At 41.0% G+C, this 18,564-nt stretch overlaps 1 protein-coding gene across 1 annotated transcript in view; it reads right to left on the reverse strand.

Moving 5' to 3' along the window:
• DOCK5 (dedicator of cytokinesis 5) overlaps positions 1–18,564 on the reverse strand; it is a 210,948-nt gene that overhangs the window by 76,162 nt on the left and 116,222 nt on the right. Inside the window, exons 12-18 of the mRNA XM_057548308.1 lie at positions 18,118–18,260; positions 15,486–15,611; positions 10,663–10,787; positions 8,622–8,720; positions 7,032–7,104; positions 4,329–4,432; positions 3,146–3,329 (exon numbers count right to left, since the gene is read on the reverse strand). Coding sequence (XP_057404291.1) covers positions 3,146–3,329; positions 4,329–4,432; positions 7,032–7,104; positions 8,622–8,720; positions 10,663–10,787; positions 15,486–15,611; positions 18,118–18,260 — 854 coding nt within the window. The remainder of the gene's footprint in view (positions 1–3,145; positions 3,330–4,328; positions 4,433–7,031; positions 7,105–8,621; positions 8,721–10,662; positions 10,788–15,485; positions 15,612–18,117; positions 18,261–18,564) is intronic.

Consider the following 18,564-nt stretch of genomic DNA (forward strand, 5'->3'; position numbering starts at 1 on the left):
TACGAGTGAAAGGAGAACAGCTACCCTCCTCTTGATCAACACATGCCCTCATAGAGTTGATGATTTATTCATGTTCCTCAGCTTCTTCTTTCTCAGAAGAAATTGAATTGGTTCTTTATCACTCCCATCAACTTAGAAGAAAGCAAACACACTTATTATCTGTCACTGGGAATGCCCCATTTTCTCTGATGCTCACGATGTCACCTCATCTTCCCCAAATCTGTCCCCTCTTCCTACCCCCATCCAGGTTGACAGCAGGTCACCCCACTCTGGTTTAGATGAGTTTGCCTCTTTAAGTCTTCTTTGGGACAGGATATTCTTGGAGACATTTTTTTTAAAGTATGTTGAGTGTTTTTGAGATCTAAACACTAGGAATGAGATGACAACAAACGGAAGAGGACAGTTCTACCCGATGGAAGTTTCTGTGATGATGGGAACGTTGCAACCTGTGCTGTCCAGTAGGAAAGTCACCAGACACAGAAAACCACTGAGCACTTGAAATGGGGCGAATGCAACCAAGGAACCGCAGTCATACCTTCACTTGACTTTAATTAATTTAAATTTCGCAAGCTACGTAAGGCGCGGGACAGCACAGGTTTGGAACATTTAGAAGATGCGTGATGTTGGTATCAGCGCATCAAGTTGAGCACTGCTACCTGTCAATAAGCTTCCTAAAGTTTTGCCTGGGAGATAATAAACAATGTAACAATATGGTTATCTCTAACCATTATCTCTAATAAGTTAATTTTACAAACTTTTATTACTTGTTTTCTTCAAACCTAGTCTCTAGGAAGGATAATCTCCTAGACGTTTGGTAAACGCTGTCTCTTTCGAATATCCCTTTAGAGCCCCAAAAGTACATCGATGCTTTCTATCATCTACCATCAGAGCTAAAAAAAATAACACTTTGACATTTCATAGTTAAAAATTTGGAAAATACCAGAAAGAATAAAGAAAATAAGAACTATCATCCAAACTTTTAGAGTAATTATTTTTTTAGCCTTTTTCTGTGTACGTATAATAACAATGGTGATGACAACAGTTAATACTCATGTAGTGTTTACAATGTGCTACACATTGTTGCTTTGCTTCTACTTATTTTAATTTACTTCATTCTTTGAAATAAATACTATCATTACTCCCATTCTAAAACTGAGGAAACCAAGTCACAGAGAGATCAAGTGACTTGCCCAAGATGAACCAGCTAGTAAGTGGCAGAGCTGGGATCTGAACCCAGGCATTAGGCTCCAAATTATCCTCATACATTTAAACAAAACCGGGATTATACTCTAAATAGTGTTAACGTTTTCCCATGTCTTTGACTGTTTTGAAATATATTTCACAGCTGCATATATTTTATCATTTAATAACATTATATACTTTAACCTGACCCCAACTATTGGACATTTGGATTCTTTGCACTGTTCCCCTATTATGAATCATAGGGAAACATCCTCATATATAAATCTTTGTGCACATCTCTCATTGTCTATTTAGGTTCAATTTCTAGGGGTCACAGTACTGGGCCAAAGGGTCTGAATACATTTAAGATCTTTGATACACTTTGTAAATCATCTCCCATAAACATTATACTACTTAACCTCGTATCAGCAGTTTATTTATGTTTACTTTTTCCCTAACAAGGGTTATATCATTGATACAGTTTTCTCGTGTCTTCCATAAAGCTCAGAATGCCTTCTGGCTTAACTTTTAGTGTTTTTTTTTTTTTTTTTTTTTACTAATTAATAGACTTTATTTTTTTTTTTGAGCAGTTTTAGGTTCACAGAAAAATTAAGCCCAAAGTACAGACAGTTACCATATACCCCTTCAAGGCTCCAGAGTTTCCCCTATTATTAACATCCTGCATTACTGTGGTACCTTTGTTACAAATGCTGAGTCAACACTGATAAAGATTATTAACTGAAGTCCATCGTTTAAGTTAGGGTTCGCTCTGTGCAGTATATTCTGCGGCTTTTGACAAATGTATAATGACGTGCATCCACGTACCCATTAGGGTATCATTTAGTATATAGTTTTACTGCCCTAAAAATCCCCCGTGCTCTGCCTATTCATCCCTCCCTCTCTCCCCGAGCCCTTTGTAACCACGGATCTTTTCATGTCTCCATAGTTTTGCCTTTTCTCTGGCTTAGTTTTCGGTGCCTGCTTTTACTTTCCCATATGTAACAGCTCTCAGCCTCACTCTTTTGAGTCTAATCAATCGTCCAAGTTGAAATACTATCCATATTCTCTACGCCACCAAGATTCATCAAAATAAACAATACTGACCCGTTCTAAAGATCAACCACATGCTATCTGATCCTTGAGTGTACCTTACATCTCAGCTGTTTTGTCTACATTATCACTTCCCTAAGGCAGAGCCCCCAAATCTTCTCAGAGGTCAAAGGAACTAATCCTCCACACGGCACAGGGGACAAAGAATTTCTAAAGCAAGTCCCCAAAGCAGCTATTTCTTGGATCACTATATTCTGCAGGACACCTTACAAATTACATAGGTTAAATGAATAAGAAGCTGTTATTGGCTATCAAATGTCATGATATACACAAGAGAAGTGAAAATTGCTATCAGATTTCATGAGGGGACAAAATGAAGCTGCATTTGAACTCTTCAGCTGATGTTATGGAAAATCTGACTGCTTGGGGAAAAAATCAAGAAAGAGGACTCTATATGGGAGACAGACGGAATGCTAACAGGAAACCCTCCCTGCTCTTTGCCATACCTGCTTGGGCAGGACACTGATGCCCCTCTGCCAGTATCCTCCCCTTAGTACCAACATTTCTTGTTACATACATCATACAGAGCACAGTATCAGAGTTCTTTGCTGCCTTGAAGGAAGGAAACATAAGACTTTCGAAATTCACAGCCTCTGTTAATGAATACATTTATAGGTTTTCCCATATTTAAAAACCACCAAAATGCTTCTCATTCTAGTGGAAAGATAGACAAAGAAGCCTCAGGAAGAGCTTTAGCTATCTAATCAGTACTACCCAGAACATCACGTGATAGCCCAGGACCCTACCTCAGAAGACACAGCCCCACAGCGTCCAGTCCCCTGAGCCTAACAAAGAAGCCTAGGAGGACCAAATAGAAAACTCATTCTGGCGTCACTGAGGTCACCACACCTACCATTCTGAGTGAGCTTTGTGGAGCAGATGAGGGTGGCAATCTGAAAGCTGTCTTTTGTGCTATCCTTGTTTGGCGTAAAGTTGGCTAGGCTTTTGGATGCTTGGAGCTCCTTTTCTTCCATCTCCACTTTGGTTCCAGGCAGGGTCAGGTAGAATTTAGCATCTTCCATTTTCTTGTTGTCACCCTGCAAAGGAAGCATGTTAGGGACACCAAGTGGTGGACAAAATCTCTCATGTGCAAATAAATTAGTATCTATCATGAGCGCAGTGTATTTCCAACCTGAGAAATGAAGTTTTATCAAATTAGATCCCTTCCAATTCCAAGATACTGTGATACTGTCCCAGAGTTTGAGTCCAGAAATAATTTCAACATTGAATGAAAACAGAATAAGTTAGGAACTAGAAGTCAACAGTCTAGTCTCTGCTATAAGTAAATACATAAAGAATAAGGTTGGATTTCATTTTCTTGAACATGTAAATGGTCACAATGATACTTCACTGGGTCCTTTGAGAAGAAACAGCTTGCCGTGGCTTCCAACACTATTTTTGAGCTCAGGAGCTGCTAAGGGAAATACACATCAAGTGGATTCATCTCAAAAAAGCTACCAACCGTGTGAAAAGCCTCCTGGATATTGTTGGACAAATGAGATCTTCCCAACATCTGCTTTCTGCTCTAAAATCTCAGTGGAAGCGATAGCTCTGCAGCAGTTAGAGGGAAGAATAAGGACACAACTGATAGGAGAAGAAAGGAGGCCACAGAGCGGAGAAATGGTGCCTGGCTCGCGCTGATATGAAAACCACATCCTACCACATCCACCACACTGTAACCCAGCCCAGCAGTGCAACTACCAACGCTCCACATAGGCTGATGCAAAGAGCAGAATAACAGCCCTTGCCTGTTCACCTCCACGGACGCCATGTGCACGAGAGGGAGGGACCATCATTTAAAAGACTAAAGGGATGGGAGACCATGCGGCTGGTGTGATCACAGTCCTCTGGGGTTCTAGACTTGAAGGGGGCAAACATGTACAGCCCGAGAGAAGTTTCTGATATTTATACACATAAGACATAAGACATAAGTCTTATGACATTCAGACATAAGTCTGCAAGGAGCTTTCAGAGCCAATTTCAGGGGGAGTAAATAAGTCCTTAGCCACTTTCTGCGCCTCTTTCTTTAGCACCACCTTGTAAACCACCAGATCATGCCTCCCGTCCTGCAGAGTGGTACCGTCCGCGTTCATCAGCTTCACGAAGGCCGCCCCGAAGGCTCGCTCCGATTTATCTCTGGCTGAAAAGACAGGAATACATGTCTGAGCAGGGCAGAAAGATGCCAGGGGGTGATGGCTATGAGAGCTGATGGCACGTTTTGCTCTGGGGTGTGGTGTTCAGTCGTGCTATAATCAACACAGTTGAGCGAGCCCCAGTAAGCCATACGTACCGTCCACGTCACAGACTCTTTGAAGGAAATAGTTCCCTAACTGAAATCTTCTGGTGCCCCCAAGTATGCGCTTTTTCCTATATTGGTGAATGAATGACATCAGTATCGACTCGGTCATCCAAATCAGAACTGTGGGTGTTGACACTGAACCCACCCCCATGCCAACTCCGCATCCTGAGAGCCTCTGGAGGCTGTGCCTTTTCTCTCCATCCCTGCTGTTCCCACCTGAGGCCAGGCCACCCTCACCTCCTCCCTGTATTCCCACAAGATCTTCATAACAGATCTCCCTGTCTCCAGCTCTTCTCTACCCTTTGGGGATCTCCAAAATCAAATCTAATCAAGTCAACTGCCCTGCTCCAAAACCTTCCCATGAGCTATCTCACTACTGCTGTTCTAAGACAGACGCAGTAAGTATTTTGTTTATTATCTTCCAAGGTTTGTGACGCCATCTAAGATTTCTGTTCCTCTCTTCTTTCCAAGATAGTAGCCCCGGTGCCAGGAGAAGTGGATATGTGTGTCCTGTGGCATTTGGGGGAGGAGGGTCCAGCCTCCTGAGGAAGCAAAGGGCCCCTCTCCTGGTCTTCAGGTGTTGGCCTCTGAGCTCACCGTGTCCCCTGCTTAAATGTCTATGGCTGGGGTGACTCATGGCCTGTTCTCACCACAGGCACACCTCTAAGGTCTGCTGTGACTCGTGTTACCCAGATTGGCTGAGCATAGGATTATACTACAGTTTGTTCATCTGTTCTCCTGTTGACGGCCAATTTGGGGGTACCGTGACTAAAGCTGTTATAAATATATATGAAATCACAACCACCAGCACCACCCATACAGCATTCTTTAATGGCTCCTCCATAACAGAGTTCAAAAGAACCTTCGTCTTTCATGATCTGGCTCTAGCCTGCCTGGAATCAGACCACTGACATGTCAATCCAGGAACTTACTAGCCCTGTGACCTTGGGCACATACCTAACATCTCTGTGCCTCAGTTTCTTTACATATAAATGTGGATTAAAATGTGTATGGGTCTTATTGATTACTGCAGATACTAAACAAGATGGTGTATAAATAGAGCTTCGCATAGTGTCTAGTACAAACTAAAAGCTTGATAAATACTAGCTTAGTATGATGGAGAACTGTACGAAATTGCTGATAATTGACTATTTGCTGATACTTGACTATCTGATACTGACCTACAAAAATGGCAATTTCAGATGGTTCAATCTAATATCATGATGGCTCCCACTTTAGCCCTACCGAGATCACTTTGCTTTTCAAACACATTTCTCCGCCAGCACCCTTCACTGGGCTAACTTCTGCTCACCTTCAAGTCTCAGCTAGGATGTAGGAAACTTTATGCATAAATCCCCAGGTGGGGTTAGGTGCTGTGCTTACTCCTTGATGTTTGCTGCTGCAACACGTATCACGTTGATCTGAACTTCATCACCTGTTTTCTTGCCCATCCTCCTAACTAGACCACAGAGACTTTTCAGAGCAGTGACTGTGTCCTATTTGCTGTCATCTATGCAGGGCCTGGCCTGCAGTCTGGTAGGTAGATGGCATTCAAAAAATTCAGTTTGGAAGGAAGGACTGCATTTTTATGCAGTGCTGAATGAGAGCAACACTTCCAGAAATGTTATGCTCAATCTGAAAATAATCAATATTCTTCTCTGTTCACACCTTAGGAAAGTCAACTCATAAACTGTGATCTAAGACTTGAAACGGTTCTTTCATGAAAAAAAATAATTTGGGAAACAACAGATTGAACAGTTTTCTTGCTTCAGGATTTCTCAGCAATGCGGCAACATACACGGTGAACGTCTAAGAGGGAGACATAACATACAAGCACTTTCTATCCCTATTCAACAGGGAAACTCTTTTTGTCAGACAGCATCTATTAGCATTGTAGAACCTTAATGTTCATAGAACACATTTCAGGGAAATTCTGATATACAATGATAAACACAGATCTTGGAAGCCTAGAAAAATTCATTTTAAGATTTCCTTAGCTTCAATGAATCTTGAAATAAAGATGCCAAGTATCTCATTCTACAGACCCACAAAAGCACTGTCAAGCAAGAGTAAACAACTGTTTTTTTTTTTTTTAAACTTTTTCTTGGGTTTATTTATTTATTTATTTATGGCTGTGTTGGGTCTTCGTTTCTGTGCGAGGGCTTTCTCCAGTTGCAGCAAGCGGAGGCCACTCTTCATCGCGGTGCGCGGGCCTCTCACTATCGCGGCCTCTCTTGTTGCGGAGCACAGGCTCCAGACGCGCAGGCTCAGTAGTTGTGGCTCACAGGCCTAGTTGCTCCGCGGCATGTGGGATCTTCCCAGACCAGGGCTCGAACCCGTGTTCCCTGCATTGGCAGGCAGATTCTCAACCACTGCGCCACCAGGGAAGCCCTAAACAACTGTTTTGATTGAAAAATGTCATAGACCTCCTAATACTCACATTCCTGAGATGACCGGTGTCGGAAGGTAAATCTTATATGGCAGCGAGCAACTTCTTCTATAGCAATGGATACCTGCACAATAATAAGGAGTATCAATACAGTCCCCCGCACTCATAGTTCATTTTATAAAATGAGGCACATTTCAGTATCTGATCACAGGAGTAATTCCTAAAGAGTTAGATTTGGTGTAGGGTTTCATTCAAAGGAGATTTAGCTATTTTTCAAAACCAAAAGAATCTCAAGAGAAGATCACCTTTGCTGTTTACCATAGATTCTGAAAACGGAGATATTACAGATTTCTAGTGCTTTCTCAAGTGTGAAGCAGGAGATACTTCAGGGGGAAAAGATCAGTACTTTCAGGTCTGTGTGCAAGACTGCAGGTGTACATGGATATGTTAATAGTTAGGGCCTATAATAGAAGGAAAAGATAAAATACTGGGGACAAGGAAGCTTTTTTTTTTTTTTTTGCTGCTTACATATACAGTAGAGACAGGGGAAACAGAGGCATGGAGCAATGTACAGGGCAGAGAATTTGTAGCAAATAGTTAAATAAATTATGGCATGATTATATAATGGAATATTATGCAAGTATCTAAAAATATACTTCTGAAGGCTTTTTAATGCCTCAAGAGAATTTGAAAAGGCACAATATAAATTTGTATGAACAGCATGATCCAAAACCTATGAAGTATATAAAATTGTGGAAAATGGTTACTTCTGAATTAAGATATTAGTACAACTTTTTTTTTTTTTTTAGTTTTCTATGGAGAGCTCATAAAACTTTGACAATCAGAAAAAGCCGATGTGGATAAAGAACAAGGTCCTACTGTATAGCACAGGGAACTATATTCAATATCCTGAAGTCAACCATAAAGGAAAAGAATATAAAAAAGAATGTATATATATGTATAACTGAATTGCTTTGCTATACAGCAGAAATTAACACAACATTGTAAATCAACTATACTTCAGTAAAAACCCAGAACAACAAAAAAGGAAAGAGTTGTTGGAGTCTGGGGCTCAGAAGAAGCGGAATCCAGTTTAGGCTCTGACACGAGCAGCTAGAGGAACTTGGTCACTTCACTTCTCTGAGTGTCAGTTACGTCATCAGAAAATGGGCTACTGCAACTCGGACCGTTTGTCGCAGAGCTACTGTGAGGCTCACACGAGCGGACTGATCTCAAGAGCGCTTTGGAATTTGTAAGACACATGTTTAAATTGAAAAGAAGCCCAGCAAACTTGGTTAGAGGCCAAGAAGGAAAGAAATGTTAGGAAACTGCTTGCAGAGTGTGAAAATTTCCATTTGGTTCTGGACCATCTTGGCAGCCTCTTACATCATTACAACATCAAGTTTCTCTCTTCCAATTTCAACACGTTTACGAACGAGAATGTTACTTAAGATTTCTGAAGTTTGCGAAACAGAAATGAGCTTCTGCAGAGCTACGATGATCAATTCATTTCTGATTGCACACCACAGGCAACCTATCTAAAACTTCAGGATAAAGGAGGAGCGATTTGTGGGTAAAAAGAAGAAAGGGATCTAAACGAGGTTTCATATATGATAGGGGTTACTGATGACACATTCTCACCTTGACAGTCTCATACCAACAGGGCTGCTTGACTTGGTAATAGACCACTGATTTGTACTCGGAAATGCCTTCGTATCCAGCACCAGGATGAATTGCTTTCTTCAGATGGAAAGAAAAAATTAGGAGGGGGTAGTAATATCTAGAACACTAAGGGTATTCCACATGGCTAGCACATGCCTTACATTGGCATACATAAGCTGATTACATCTGGGGGTGAACAGCAGAGTGAGAATGAGTTTCCAAGAAAATATGGTGTATATATATATACAATGGAACACTACTCAGCTATAAAAAAGAATGAAATAATGCCATTTGTAGCAACATGGATGGACATAGAGATTATCATACTAAGTGAAGTAAGTCAGACAGAGAAAGACAAATATCATATGATATCACTTATATGTGGAATCTTAAAGAAAATGATACAAATGAACAAAACACTCCTATTTACAAAACAGAAACAGACTCACAGACATAGGAAACAAACTTATGGTTACCAAAGGGGAAAGGTAGCGGGGAGGGATAATTAGGAAGTTGGCATTGACATATACACACTGCTATATATAAAATAGATACACAACAAGGACCTACTGTATAGCATAGGGAACTATACTCAATATTTTTTAATGACTTATATGGGAGAAGAATCTGAAAAATAATATAGATAGATAGATAGATGGATGGATAACGGAACCACTTTGTTGTACACCTGAAACTAACACAACATTGTAAATCAACTACACTTCAATAAAAAAATAATTTAAAAAAAAAAAAAAAGAAGAACGAGTTTCTAGCACTTTAAGGGTCCAAGCATCTCAATGTGTAGTAGCTAAGGCACCCAGCATAAGCTTAACATTCCTCTTTGCTGGAACTTTTCTTCTCTCTTCCATCCCAGCCATACACTGTCCTTTCTTTCTTTCTTCTTTCCTCTCTCAGGGAAAAGAGGCCTAGAGAGGGTGACCGGGAGCTCCAGCATGCGTGCAGACACACTGCTGTGTGAGGTCCTGTCTATACTCTGCTTTAAGGACCTGGTGTGTAGGTGTGGCATGTTCACTCATTGTGTCTCTTCCTAGACATGAACCACTTAGTTCAGTAGCATCAGGCCTCCATGGGGGCACTTCCAAGCTAGTTAGCAGAGCCGTGAAGATGTGTACTTGAACTCCTGGGGCAAAAGGACTCTCTCAACAGCACAAAGAAATCACTCCTGTACCGTGGCCCACAGCATTCTGCTTATCCCTCTATGCAGAAGACAACTTGGTCAACTGATTCCTTGGAAGATGATCACATCCACGGGGAAGTGCAGGGGTTGTGTACTCGGCTGTGCCCCCGCCGTGAGGGACTCAGTGAATGGAGTGGATTCCAAAGCAGGTAACTATGGCTCATACAAGAGGAGCCAGATGTCAGCTGGGACAATGAAAGCCTCCCCGTCTCTCCTTTTCCTTGATGTCAGAATGAAGAGTAACTTCTGTTGGACCGGAAGGCAGGACACCTGTGTCCGTTCCCAGTGCCACCACTAAGTCCTGTGCTTCCCTGAGAAAATAGCTTATCCTTTCTGGGCTGCAGTTTCCTGATTCCTAAAACTAAAGAGCGTGGTAGTTGACCTCGAACCAAGAGCCCTTCTGGTGTAACAGCTCTAACGGGCGCATCTCCGCTGGTTTAGCTCACCCAGGGGGAGGGCGTGTGCCCTCCACATGACCTGGGCAGGAATGCCACTCCATGCCAGCCCCGGAGGACCTTATCAGTCTTGAAAGTGGCTAAATAACTTGAAAATGATACAGAATCTCTGCATCGGAAGTGTACACCTGAAATCCCTGGTGGCTTAAGGTCTTTCTCAGCACAGGAGAAATCATGAAAATAAGAGTCTACATGAATTTATTACTACAATTGGTGATTGCTAATCACAAATTTAACAGGTTTCCTATTTTTTCCTTGTGAAACACCAAATGCACTCTACAGTGGAGAACAATTAACATCATGCCCCAAGTCCTGTGGTTGTAAAGGAGCGTGTGATGGCAGCGGGACTGCTGGGGACACCACGTACCTCCAAGAGCCCGCCCTCCTCATCATACACAGACATGGTCACCTCCACGTTCTTCGGTGTCTTCTTTTTCCCTTTGTCAAACTCCCCATGGATCAGGGTGACGTAAATATCATTCCGAACATCTCCTGCAACACGACAACCCATCCTGTGAGTGGTGTTGTGTGGAGTCATTTTTAAATTTCAGGATGTAATAAGACGCAAATTATAAGTAAAATATAAAGTGTTCTGACTTGGTAATAAACTATTCATACAGCAGAAGTTTCTATGTGTATTGTTCCCTGTAGCTTACCTCATTCTACCTCTCTATATATACCACAGTGTCTTTGGAGTACAGTTTAGTGTCTATCAGCAGATGAATGGATAAAGAAGATGTGGTGTGTGTATACACACACACACACACACACACACACACACACACACAAATGGAATACTACTCAGCCAGAAAAAAGAATAAAATTTTGCCATTTGCACCAACATGGATGGACTTGGAGGGTATTGGTGAAATAAGCCAGACAGAGAGAGACAAATACTGTATATCACTTGTATGTGGAATCTAAAAATTAAAACAAACTAGTGAATATAACAAAAAAGACACAGCCTCACAGATATAGAGAAAAGCTAGTGGTTACCAGTGGGAAGAGGGAAGAGGGGATGGGCAAGATAGGGGTAGGGGAGGAAGAGGTATAAACCACTATGTATAAAATAAGCTACAAGGATATATTGTACAGCACAGGGACTATAGCCAATATTTTATATTAACTATAAATGGAATATAACCTGTAAAAATTGTGAATCACTGTTGTACACATGAAACTTACCTAAGATTGTACATTAACTATATTGCAATAAAAAAACATGAGCAATGATTTATCCATAGGGATATTCACTGTGATATTGTTGGTGAATGTGAAAACTTGGAATCATCCTCGATTTCCAACCACAGAAACAGTTGAATAAATTATGGTACAGTAAAATGAAATAATATTGATTTACTCACTTAAAAAACGGACTGAGCACCTACTCTGTACCAAACACTGTGCTAGGTGTTTGGGAAATGATGGTAAGCCATGCACCAGCCTTGCTCTCATGCAGCTGTAAGTCTGGTGGGCAAGAAAAGCATTCTCAGACAATCACCTGATGAAATGCATCATTACAAAAGAAGGGAAAGGCCAGGCTCGGTGAAAGCATCACACTAAGTCCCAACCTTGTTTGGAAGGTGTGGGAATCTCTCCTTTGAGCTGATATTGGAGGCGTTGGAGGAAGAGGGGGAGAGAATAGCATGTGCAAAGGCCCAGAGGTAGTAGATATATGATGCAAGTCTTCAAGTGAGGGGAAAGCTGTGGTGAGATGAGGCTAGAGACAGACATAAGACAAGTCTCCCTGAGGCCTGCAGGCCAAGTGAAGAATTTGTACCTTCACCCTAAATATAAACAGAAGTCATGTTTTCAGCAAGGAGGGAGTGGGACGAAATCAGATAGGCATTTATAAAAGATCATTCATGCTATGGTGTGGAGAATGAGGCAGAAAGAGCAGAAACAGGAAATCCAGTTAGGAAGCGCTGGCACTTGTCCAGGGAATTGATGACAGTAGCTACAAGTTGGGTAGCAGTAACAGGATGGAGAGAAGGGGGTGGCACTGAGGGGCCTTTGAAAGGGAAAACTGGCAGGTCTCCTCCATTAATTTTGTGTGAGATGTAAAGGAAAGGAGTGTCAAGGGTGATCTTCAGGCTTCGTGTTTGTGCAGCTGGATGGATGAAGGGCTGTTCTCTTAGATAAAACACAACAGAAGAGTCAGGTCTAGATGCCCAGGATGACAAGTTCCAAATGCGGATTTTGAGTAAGAAATAAACAAGGAGAAGAGTGATCCAATGGGAAGAGGACCCACTCAAGTCCTGAGGCAGGAAGCAGTTGGATGGATGGTTGTGGAGTTTAAAGGAAGGGTCTTGGGCCTAGAGATTTGGATTTGGAGGCAACTAACACACAGAAGCGAAATGAGTGGATGAGATCACCAAGGGAGGGAATAGAGGGGAGAAGGAAAGGGGTCCTGTTACAGATTGAATTGTGCCCCTCCCCCCAAATTCATATGTTAAAGAGGTGAATAAGGTAAAATGAGGTCATAGGGCGGGTCCTAATCCAATATGACTGGTGTCCTTATAAGAAAAGATTGGGACACAGACACACACAGACTGAGGGGTGACGGTGTGAGGACACAGTGAGAAGGGGGCCACCTGCAAACCAAGGAGAGAGGATTCAGAAGAAACAACCCTACAGATACATTGATCTTGGACTTCCGGCGTCCGGAACTGTGAGAAAACAAACTTCCGTTGTTTAAGCCACGCGGCCCGTAGTATTTTGTTATGGTAGCTCAAGCAAACTAAGACAGGGCATAAGGACCAAAGACTGAGCAACTCCAACATTCAAAGGTGAGGTCAAAGATGCTCAGGTGGCAGAGGAGTCCTGGGAGAGGGGGAACATTTCACGGAGGGAGTGCTCAACCTTGTCACGTACTGGCCCGAGACGACCATTACGCTAAAAATATCCAGTGGCCTTGGTGACACTGCAATCTTTGGTGACTAGTGACGGCCATTCCAGACGGGACAGAGGGAGACTGGCAGGTGAGGAAACAGAGAGCATATAATCTCTTCCAAGAATTTAGCTATAGGAGAAAGTGCAGGAGAGGGAGGAGTTTAAGGTGAATCCGCAGCCTGTTTAGAATATGATGAGAGGGAGCCCAGGTGAGGGATGTTAGCCCAGATCTATATTCCTCAAACCTGGCCGATTACCAGAATCCCCCGCAGAGCCCTGGTCATACACACTGCATCAGAGTCTCTGGAAAAATCTGGGAATCGGTATCTTCATATTTCCCAGGTGATCCTGATTGGCTGATCCAAAGACTAGCATATTTGGGAACCATCATCTGAGATGATTTTTAAAGTCTGTTATAGCCCTGGATGTTTATGAACCAATACTATTGAATAGAAAGAATCTTTCCAAGCCAGATTTCCAAGATAAATGCACTTTGTCCAAAAGATAAACTTCTTTATTTTTTCCGATTTCGGTCTTGCTGTAGCAATAAAACTGCCTTCAGTTATAGGAAGAGTATCAATACTTATTTTTATAAACGACAAGAAGACAAAACATTTTCCTAGAATGTTGATGAATATGTATTAGGGTGAAATGGCACTGGAAGGGATGAAATAAGCAGATGAAAAACTACTTTTCATGAGAAAAGAAGAAAAAGATAATCTCAATTTTAGAACTCTTTCATTCATTCATTCCACAAATATACTTTTAATACTCACCATGTATAGAAATGTGTGAGGCATCAAATTATTACTGCTCCTTAATTTTCCAAAGGAGGAACAAGATCTTGTATTAGTTTAAAAGAACATGAATTTTTTTTTATTTTATTTTTTATCTATTTATGGCTGTGTTGGGTCTTCGTTTCTGTGCGAGGGCTTTCTCTAGTTGTGGCAAGTGGGGGCCACTCTTCATCGCGGTGCGCAGGCCTCTCACTGTCGCGGCCTCTCTTGTTGCGGAGCACAGGCTCCAGACGCGCAGGCTCAGTAGTTGTGGCTCACGGGCCCAGCTGCTCCGCGGCATGTGGGATCTTCCCAGACCAGGGCTCGAACCCGTGTCCCCTGCATTAGCAGGCAGACTCTCAACCACTGCGCCACCAGGGAAGCCCCAGAACCTGAATTTTTATGCAATAGATAACAGCTTGATTTTCGAGAATTTTTCTAACATGCTAAAGATTGTTTATTCATATATTCTTTCTTCCTATCTATCAAGTATACAACATACTTATATTTTAATATTTATAACACATATATTTTAGATAATATATATAAGGTTCCTCGAGGGGATGATTTCCTTTTACCACTATAACAATCAAGAAAGTAAATGGGGGCTTCCCTGGTGGCGCAGGGGTTAAGAATCCGCCTGCCAATGCAAGGGACACGGGTTCGATCCCTGGTCCTGGAAGATCCCACATACCGCGGAGCAACTAGGCCCGTGCGCCACAACTACTGAGCCTGCGCTCTAGAGCCCATGCTCTGCAGCAAGAGTAGCCACTGCAATGAGAAGCCCGTGCACCATGACGAAGAGTGGCCCCCGCTCGCCGCAACTAGAGAAAGCCCGCGCACAGCAACAAAGACCCAACGCAGCCAAAAATAAATAAATAAAATAAATAAATTTATTTTAAAAAAAAAAGAAAGTAAATGGGTTAAATCAGTGAATTCACGAGAACACATATGCAGATTACTAACACGTGGTGGCAAAAAAAAGATGAAACTAAAGTAGGAAACTGCAGAATGTTTACATTCTTGTCACCACAAGTATGGGGAGAGCCGAGAACATAGCTGGAGCTTAAGCCACTGGAGCAGAAGGTCCAGTTGAGTCTGAGCTGAGTGGGCACCTCGCTGGAATTTCCTGGCAAGGAGCTCACGGTGCTGGTGATGTCATCATGAGAAGAGGTACGTGCAGATGAAGCAAATTATTCTCGGGACAGAGAACCTGTACTATTTAGCGCGACTTAATGGATGGTCTAGGAAGTATTTCAGAGGGGTTTGTGCAGAACATAAAGGAAGAGAAAGCAAAGAGAAATTTCTGAGTACATTTAAAAGCGTTCTCTTGGGCTTGCACACTGGGTAGTTTTCTAAGGTACTGCAACCCCGCCTCTATCTCCCACTGTCTCGCTATCACTGAATGCAAATAATGAAATCTTACGGATCCATGTTGCCTCAAGAGTCCCATTAGAAGTGATGGCTGCATGGAACAAAGTCCTAGAGGACGCAGAACAGGTGAATCAAGCAAAGTGTTTACCTGGAAGGATTATTTCAGGAAAGCCCATTTTCCGGGCGATTGCCGTGGATCTATCCACCAAGTGTGAAAAGTTTTTCTGAACCTGTGTGAGGTCCCCCGGCAGTAGCTTCAAGGACACCCAAAGTCCTTGAAAGAAAGAAAAGATAAACTTTTAGCTCTTTGTTAATGATCCATATAATAAACACACACAAACGCTGAGAAAAATATATGTGTGGTATTGATACAAAAACACATTATATAAAGATGTAAATTCTCCCCTAGTTAACTTAGAATTTTAATGATACTCCCAACAAAATCACAGTAAGATTTCTTTGAGAATCTGACAGAAATGTGAACGGATGTTTACTTCGGGGAAAAAAAAATAAAGATAGCCCCTCTCAGATATCAAAATACTGTAAAGTTATAGTAATGAGTGATATTAGTAGTAGAAAAGATATATAAATCAATGGAAACAATGAAATCAAGTACTATTATATACAGCAATTAAACATAGCAAAAGAGACATAACAAATCATGAAAAATGGAACAATTCTATAAACGTGCTAGGATAATTTTCTAGCTACTTAGAACAGAATCAATCTAACCTCTCACCACACATTTTCACTAAAATAAATTCCTAATATAACAGAAAAGTAAACAGAAAAAACGACAGGAAATTAAAGGAAAAAATAAGTGTATCACTGTCAAATCTCTGAGTACAAACCATTTTTCTAAGTAGAGAAACAAATGAAGAAATCACAAAAGCAAAAGAATTACCTATACAAACTGAAATTTTGATATTCATAAAAAGTAAAAGGTATACTTCATAAACCATATACTACATACGCTTATAAAAGGCATGGTGAAATACTTATAAGAAATTAGGAATTCATACTCATTAGAAGAAGAACATTCAGATCCTCACAAATAAACAGAAAATGATTATACAATTCACAAAGAAGTACAAAAAGTTTATAAATATTTGGCAAACAAGAAATTGAAAAGTATGTGCCCTAAGTAAGACAAATTGTTATCTTCACAAAGGGTTCACAAAAACTCTAGAAAGGAAGGGAAACTTTAGGAAACTCCTAAATATCAATACATATGAAGGCCAGATAATTCACTGTCACGTAGTTTTTAAAAAATGCTACGGTGGTCTACTTTTCACCTTTCAAACAGGTAAAGATTTTTAAACATAAGTTTGCAAAGTGGGCATATGGTAATTAGTGCCCACAGGAAGAAACCTATGGGAAGTATTCTGGAAATATGTACATCTCCGGGTTTAAGCTCCTTCCTATCATTTGGCCCAGAAATCCTACTTCCGGGAATTTTCTTGGGGAGGCAGTCCTAAATATGGAAAAAGCTTCATGTATAAAGACAGTCATAGCAGAGTTATTTAAATTTATAATGGTAGCAAAATAGAAAGCATTTAAGTGTTTACCTAGGGATTCCGTGCTCAAAAATAAATAAATAAATAATCCAAGCAATGGAATATTACGCAGCCACAAAAAATATTTATGAAGAGCATGAAAACATTTGAAAAGTGTATTGCTAAGGAGGAGGAGAAGGAATGGTATTCTTTTTTCAGTTTTGTTAAAAAAAATTGTACATACACAGCAATCTATTTAGTGTAAGGGTTTTCCACTCTAACAAATTATATCCTTAGGTTAGGAGTTCCAAAACAACAGAAATACATTTAGCTATTTATTTTCAGATTCTATGATTCCTCACATGTATTTACTACTCAGGATAACTGTGAACACATGGCAAATTAAATATGCTGAAACTGTTTCCTAATTGCTTCCACTTCAGAAGACAATTACAGGGTGGTTAAAAAAAAAAAAAATTGACTCAATCTTCAAAATTATCCCCAAATCATCACCATCTGAATTTTAGATTTTAAACTATTTTCCCTTATTATTTGAGTTAAAAATGCAGTTTCAATAAGCAGAACTCCTCTGAGTTAAAACTATATCAACAAAATGATATATGGAGGTGTTAAAAACAACTAAAAATGTTGTGCTAGGTAGCCCATTAGTTTATATTAATACATATTCATTTGCATTACTTTGGTCTCCTTCCTCTCAATTTTAGGAAATGTATTGGGAGAAACATATTCAGGGAGTGGAACATAATTATCCTCAAAACTCTTTTTCTTAACTAATGAGAACCTACTGTATAGCACAGGGGACTGTACTCAGTGCTCTGTGGTGACCTAAATGGGAAGGAAATCCAAAAAAGAGAGGATCTATGTATACGTATAACTGATTCACTTTGCTGTACATTAGAAACTAACACAACATCGTAAAGCAACTATACTCCAATAAAAATTAATTTTAAAACATTAAAAAAAAAACTTTTTCTTTGTGCCTTGACCTGTGGAAACAACACGGGGATTACAGGTCAGACAAAAGTGAGGAAAGACTCATGGGATGAGAATCTGTTCTACAGAATTTACAACATACAGCTGTGATCCAACTCTCTTAAGTCTTAACTGTCTTTAAACGGAAACTGAGGTGGGCAGTCCCCAGCAGGGTCTGTTTTATATCAGAGAAAGATAGTGAAAGGGCCAGAGTCCAAGGACTCAGCTCTGAGCGCCACCCCTCCACCCCTGCCAGAGTCCCCTCCCAGCTCAGTACATAGGGCTGTGTACCTTGTCCTTTGTGATTCACTTCCTTGGCTGCTATCACTTTATTCAAGACTGAAGTGAGTGGCTCATTCTCCCCAATCACATGGGATGTTATCAGGGGCGACATGATTAGCTGCCTCTGCCGGATATAGGTTTCCATGGCAATTCTGGGAAAGTCAGAAATGATTGGTAAGGAAAAAAGAGGAAGTCTCTGCAGCACAGCCTCAGATAGTGGTGGGTCCGATGCGCGTCATTTGGAAATATAAACAGTAAAGGAACCTAACTACAGGATACTTTCCATCTTTATTTTCCCACCGGGGGCCTACCTCAGACACCGAATTCATCTTGAAATGACTTGGGGTAATGAGGGGAAAAATAAACCCCAAGAACAAACAAAACCGACGGTCAAATTGTTAACAACTAAAACCAGGGGCAATGCTTGATGCACTTTATAAGGTAGGAGAGGCTGCA

This window comes from Balaenoptera acutorostrata, chromosome 6 (genome assembly GCF_949987535.1).
Source record: "Balaenoptera acutorostrata chromosome 6, mBalAcu1.1, whole genome shotgun sequence".
Taxonomy (NCBI): Eukaryota; Metazoa; Chordata; class Mammalia; order Artiodactyla; family Balaenopteridae; genus Balaenoptera; species Balaenoptera acutorostrata.